At 51.0% G+C, this 6,266-nt stretch overlaps 1 protein-coding gene across 1 annotated transcript; it reads left to right on the top strand.

Annotated features, from left to right (window-relative positions):
- The first annotated feature begins 2,926 nt into the window (after positions 1 to 2,926).
- On the top strand, positions 2,927 to 6,064 carry LOC119113346 (keratin-associated protein 5-4). Its single transcript, XM_037237659.1, has 5 exons — positions 2,927 to 2,997; positions 3,741 to 3,845; positions 4,417 to 4,497; positions 4,919 to 5,017; positions 5,808 to 6,064. Exons 1-5 carry the CDS (start codon positions 2,943 to 2,945, stop codon positions 5,918 to 5,920), a joined length of 453 nt encoding a protein of 150 aa, XP_037093554.1. The 5' UTR covers positions 2,927 to 2,942; the 3' UTR covers positions 5,921 to 6,064.
- Positions 6,065 to 6,266: the final 202 nt, after the last annotated feature.

The following is a 6,266-nucleotide window of genomic DNA, read 5'->3' as shown; positions in this document are numbered from 1 at the left end:
AGTCTTATCTCCTGGAAAAAGGCCAGCAAAATAAAGGCGCATGAAAAATCTGTCGCATTGAGCCATCGATTCACTTCCAAAAGTTTTACCAGCCTATGTCCTGGCCGTATTTTGGCATCTACCTTGTGGAGACAGATACCTCCTCAATGATCCAAAATGCCCACCCGCTTGTGGAAATTTGCCTACCCATTAAAGAGAACGTTGAAATGGACGATTAATCTTGGGAAGCTGGATAGCATTATGTGCCGAATGACATTAATGAGTCGAAAAGGCAAGGTCGTGCGCCAGCGAGAAGCAATTCTAGAAGCATGTTTAGTATAGCAGCCATGACATTTGAATGAATAGCTATAACAACGTCCATCTCTTGAAGCCTTCCCCCCCCCCCCCCCCGCTGGTCATTGTGCTTGTTTTCCGGAAAAGGTTCCCGAAGTGCACCCTGAGCTTGCCCCCGCGTTTTGAAACGCTCCTACGCCTATGTTCTGGACCCTGGTTTTGAAAGCTCACGCTTTTTATTTCCGCTCAAAATTTCTGCTGATTTGCGGCCTGACCATCAGCGAGAGCGGACACTAAGCAGCCCTAGGGTTCTCACCAAACGCCAAGTGCCACGACAGGGATCATCAGCCGGGCGGTGAATATTTCATTGTTTTCTCAGTCAGTTCCATTTTGTCACCTCCCCATATTAATATTCCTTTTGCTTCATTAGATACACTGCAAAAGGGCAGTAATGTAATTATGAGAATAGGAGGGGCATGGGTCCATACCCTGCCCCTTGGGGCAAAACGAGGTTTTGGTGCTTCGAAGGTGCACCGAAATCACAGGCTGACCGGGCACCAAAATGCTCACTTCGGGGCGCTATAAAATGTATTTTTGGAAGGCACTCATTTCCAGATGGCACCATGATATGGCCCTGCGTCATCGAGCATTCACCGCACATTTCCTTTTATCGCAGCAAATAATATTCACCGTGCATTCCCTGCTTGGTCTTCCAGTTGGCCCTCGCTGGCTCACTGGGTTGTGAATCGTAGCTCATCTGGTCACTGTGGGCTAATGCATAGAGCTGGTGTGTCTGCCAGAGGGGGGGGGGGGGGCAGGACAGGGGTCCTCTTGGCGCCCATTGTGTATCGCCCCCTCCTCCGCCCCCGGGTGGCGGCGGTGATGTACATACCACATATTTTGATATATGCCTTGCCTCCTGGCAACCACCTTGTCCTTCTAGCACCACCGTCCCCCGACCCCCATGGCAAGCATTCAGTCGTGGATATGACCCTTGTAACAGCTCATATCCATGCTGGGGCTGATGTCAAAGATTACTCACATCCTCCCTCTAATGGGTCGCTGTTGGGGTTTTCCTTGGATGCGGTCGTTGTGGACAATTCTGCCTGTGGCCTGACCTGTCCCAACCTGTCGGGGACAGCAACCGGCAGCCGAGGCTACTGGCCTGGCCGGAAGCCGCTTAACCGTGGAGGCGGAGGAGATGGCGGGGACGAAGGTACAGAGGACAGTATCGGCCGTTATGCTGCAGGCGGTGTCATATTAATTCTTTGCTCAACCACTGGGCCTAGTCGAGCACCACGCGCCACCAATCTTCCTGTAGCACTTTGTGCTGTAGGTGCGCGACTGCAATGTTGTGCCCAGGTCGTGCTGGGCTCTGACCGGAAGGCGGGGCATAAAGGAGAGCGCGAAGGAGCTTTCCGATTGATAGGGATGAAAGGTGAGTCCAATGAGTGCGTACGGCGCTGAAGCGTCGCTGATAATGAGTGCGTACGGCGCTGAAGCGTCGCTGATAATTGACGCGAGTTTATGTTGTGGCCGATTTGCAAACCTGATCTCATGCGTATATCGATCGAGGTGTGTCGTACCGCTGTTGGATGTGTCGCTCTGCGGTGGAATATGCTCTGTCGCTCAGATTGATATGCGTTGTTCTGCTGAGCTGTGTTATTACTACACAGGTTTATTTACAACGCTGATTTGGAGGTTTTGGTTTTTATCGTCAGCGTACGTCAATGGAGATGCGTCGTTCTGCCATCCAATGCGTTGCTCTGTTGTAGGATGCGTTGCTCTGCTATGGGATGCGTCACTCGTCTGTGGGGTGCGTTGTTCTGCCGTGCTGTGTTTCGACGACACGACATTGGTTTGTGACGCGTCGCCGGCGGATGTCGATGGAGACGCGTCGTTTTGCTGTGGGATGGGTAAAAATCTGCTGAGATACCTCGTTCTCTTCTTAAGCTAGGGATGCATCACGACTTCTTGATTTTGTGCTGTTACGGTGATCTTAATGTTTCTGTTTTTGTCTCTGGTGGGGGTCGATGGAGATGCTTCCATAGATCACAATGAAAGATACACTGCATAGTTGCAAAATGCAAGAGTATCAACACGACGACTGAAAAAGGGGTGAGACCATCGAGAATGCTAAGAGACCATCGAGACGTCCGTTTGGTCTGGGAACACTTTTTTTGCAAAGTTATCGGCGTCAGTGCAGGTTATATCGTTCAAGAATGCTTGATTGTATCCATGTTCCAACTGGCCGGTCACGAAGATAATGAAGCATTCTCGCGCGAGGTAATCAGCGTGGACGGTCAGAACCTAGCAAAAAGAAGAGCGACTGAAAACAGAAAGACCCCCTCCGAACCTCTCGTAAAGTGTGACTCTCGCAGAGGCAAGCTCGACCCTTCGACAGGCTTTAAGAGCCCCCGATGGCTGGCCTATTTTTCAGTGCGCAGTAGCGTGTCGGCCTCCTGGTGCCTCGCGCCAGCTTATGACAGGCGTGACATTCGCACGAGGGCCAGCGGCCAGCGGACGGACGGATGATGGCAGTCGGCACAGCTGACACCTGTAAAGTGACGGGAGTTACTGACGTTTCACCTCACCCTTCCTGGTTCTCCGTGTGTATATAAGGTGGGCGGGGGGCCTGGTTGGGCATCAGGTCTCTTCGGTCGCCAACCATGCGCCTGCTACCTCTGATCCTGCTGTTCTGCGTGGCGGTCCTCGCCGTCGAAGGTAGGCTGCAGGGCGTGCTGAGAGCACGTTATGACTTCCACAGCGTTGATGAGTTAAGTGCGGACGCGGGTAAGGTGCTGGTATTGTATAGCGACTAAGCAGACGTAAAACTGACGGTTCCTCACACGTCCGTTGACAGGCCACCCAGCCCAATCTTAAGACTGTAACAGCCTACGCTATTATTCCGAACGAAGGTGTGCTTGGGGCGAGCTTATATAGGGTGCGTATGAGGGTGAGCTTACATAATGCATCACGATGTGCCTATGTGTTAGCACCAGTACTGCCAGTAATAGCGACGAGGTGCAGCAGTCGGTAAAGGCGGTCCAGTCGCCAACCATGCGTCCGCTTCCTCTGATCCTGCTGCCTGTCTGGAGATCTTCGCCGTCGAAAGTAGGATGCATTGCGCGCTACCGAGAGGTTAACGCTTCCAGCGCATGGTGGAGTTGAGAGCAGACATGCGCAATCTATTGATGGTGTGCAGTGTTTGCAACACATGTTATACTGACGGCCCTCCAGGTGTTCAATTTGATACCATTTGGCCACCCTAAGAAGGCATAACAGCATTCTCCTGACCTCCTGAACGAAAGCATTTGCGTACGGGAGTGAGAGTCCGGGGTGTACATGTGTGTTACGATAAGTCCAGGAGCTATCCCTAGTTTCGCCAGCAACAGCACAACACAACAGCAGAACACAGCGGTCGCTATAGAAGGCAAGGGTGACATACGACACGCTCTCCATTCCAGGCGGCCATAAGAAGGGCCACTGCGGCAAGGGGGTTGGTGTTTGGTGCCCCAGAGGCCGGGCCTGCCGCCCCTGTGGCTACAGCAGGTGCTGCAGGCCCATAATCCGTGAGTTCGACACGTGGGACAGATGGTATAACTGCTGATGTGGTGTGGCGGGGCGATGAATGCAAAGGGACAGCGTTGTCTTCAGGTTGTTGTCAGGTTGTCTTCAGCACTGCCCTGTCTTTTGCTGCGGTGATCTAGCGCTGTCTTTTTAAAAGCACAGCCGCGTTAATTTTTCCCGACCTCAGCTAATATCAGAACGTACATCCACACTTCCCTGACCCTGATGCGGGCGCGCTTTGCGACCACCTTGCGCCGGTCAAAGCCAGCGAGCCGTTGACAGCCATGGAGTCATGGACCTCTAAATGGCAACGAAAAATGACTATACGGGGAACAGCATGTCATCCATGTTTCCTTTGAGGAGTTGGTGTTTTATCGTGCACACATCCATACAAAAGTCGTGTTGAACTTGACGCAAATGCGCGATAAGCGAAATGATGACTATTGCCTGAACCCAGAGACAATTGAAATGGAGCATTTTTTGTTGTTGAGCCACGTCACGGTCAGTGCGTGAACCCGCGACACCCCGCAACTGTCGTGAGCTTTGGCGCCTGACGCTGGCGCCGCGCTTCAGTGGTGTGCGGCAAGGGCGGCTCGTGGTGCCGTTCCGGTTACTCCTGCCAGAGATGCGGACGTCACCGCTGCTGCAGGCCCAGTGAGTCCCAGAGGGAGCGGGTCTGTCCACGGAGCAGCAGTCACCGACGTGCTCGTGTGTCAATCGACAGCGACGCGCAACGGCATATGCAGGGCATATCAAATGCGTTCGCTCGTGGCGAACGGAAAATTCGTGATGCTAGTGTTTCAACGTGGGGCAGATGATGTGCGCGGCGACTACCACAACGTCTCTTTAGCAGGTATTTGTTCCGAAGTAAGTGCATAGATCCACAGTGCATGTTGCATCCCCCGTGCGGCCTTCAACTGGATTAGTTATGTGGTGAATATGCCAAATTAGTGCGTTATGTGCCATATCTTCCAAAACTCAATATCAGCACGCAAACATAACGTCCAATCCAAGCCTATGAGAAATGGAGCCGGTGCCTGAGGTGACCTGATGGAATCATTGCCCTCTCTTTCAGTCAATCGCTGCAGACGTATCAATCAGAAATGCGGTAAACGCCGCCGTTGTCGGCCATGCGGATCGCGCGGTCTCTGCTGCCGGCGCTGGGTCTCGCTGAGTAAGACTGAACATCAGCTGGTTGCGGGGAGAAGCAAATCAGTACATGCACATCATTTGTGGTGCTCCGTTCCCACCATTTCAGGAGGCTTCATTCAACTAGTTCGCCAATTCACCTGTTTGTATCACAAGTCCACGGCGGCGCAGTCTGGCATAGGAAACCTATTACGGTATACTCCCGTGCCACCAACCACCAATATATATATATATATATATATATATATATATATATTCATATATATTCATATGTATTACGTGCCTTCAAAGATATTGGTTTTAGCAGGGTTTGAACAACCGCATTGGCTTTGACTAATTATAAAGCTTTTAATCCGTTCAGATATTTCAGAAATGGTCAGTGTTCATGTGTCGCCCAGCGGCACACCGAGAGTTCCTTGTTGAAGATATTCTATCCACTTTGAGTTGAACATGCTGTACATACATACCACCTTGATATGAACTACAAAATTCTATCCACAACAGCTGAACATAAGCCTCACGATCCTGACATGCCCTGAGCGTGAATTGGCAAGAGTAAATATAAAATTAGTTGAATTAAACTGGATTCGTGCCATGAAATTGCTTCGTCTATGTGTACTGTTATTGTTACCCCGGAGTTCAGTCACACTTTTTCCCAGGCATAGCGTACTCTTATTTTCAAGTTGCATTGCACTTTCGTTACGCCAGTCTCCTTAATCAGTGATCATATTGGTTTGCTTCTATTTCCGAAGTACTATCACATCACGAACAACCACGGAATACGTTCTGCTCACGAATGGCGTGTCTCGTTTCAGCTCAATGCAGATGGAGTTGCAAGAGGAGGGGGTACTACTGCACCAAGTACAGGTGCAGCAGTGGTTACTGCTGCCGCAAGCGCTGCTACAAGAAACACTGCAGGGGACGCTAACTGCTGCTTACACCAAATGCACCCGACAAAAGCAACAGATCGGCAGACATGGAGCTTGCAGCAACGACACATTCGGGCATATGCGTTTCGGTCTGGATTTTTCCGAAAAGCTCGTTGTAGCTGCTGCTGAATAAACTTGTTATCACCAATGCGCTTGTTGAATTCCGTTCAGTCCGTTCGGATCGGGGACAAGGCCAGTTGCAAACATTAACAAGATTTGGCGACATCTGGTGACAACGACAGATAACACTGTGATATAGCATGGCAAGGCGACGCTTGTTGCAAAAAACGCCTGTCAGGCTATCTGGTGAGAAGAACAAATCGAAAAGCCCTTGTGAAAAAGAAG

This window comes from Pollicipes pollicipes, unplaced genomic scaffold, assembly GCF_011947565.3.
Source record: "Pollicipes pollicipes isolate AB1234 unplaced genomic scaffold, Ppol_2.1 Scaffold_7262;HRSCAF=8765_pilon_pilon_pilon, whole genome shotgun sequence".
Classification (NCBI taxonomy): Eukaryota; Metazoa; Arthropoda; class Thecostraca; order Pollicipedomorpha; family Pollicipedidae; genus Pollicipes; species Pollicipes pollicipes.
This window is presented reverse-complemented; position numbering and strand designations above follow the sequence as displayed.

Bases quoted from the DNA above. Each gene is read 5' to 3' on its own strand.
- LOC119113346 (XM_037237659.1), top strand. From the start codon at position 2,943: ATGCGCCTGCTACCTCTGATCCTGCTGTTCTGCGTGGCGGTCCTCGCC. The intron at 4,498-4,918 runs GTGAGTCCCAGA...CCTCTCTTTCAG, and splicing joins TCACCGCTGCTGCAGGCCCA to TCAATCGCTGCAGACGTATC. The intron at 5,018-5,807 runs GTAAGACTGAAC...GTCTCGTTTCAG, and splicing joins CCGGCGCTGGGTCTCGCTGA to CTCAATGCAGATGGAGTTGC.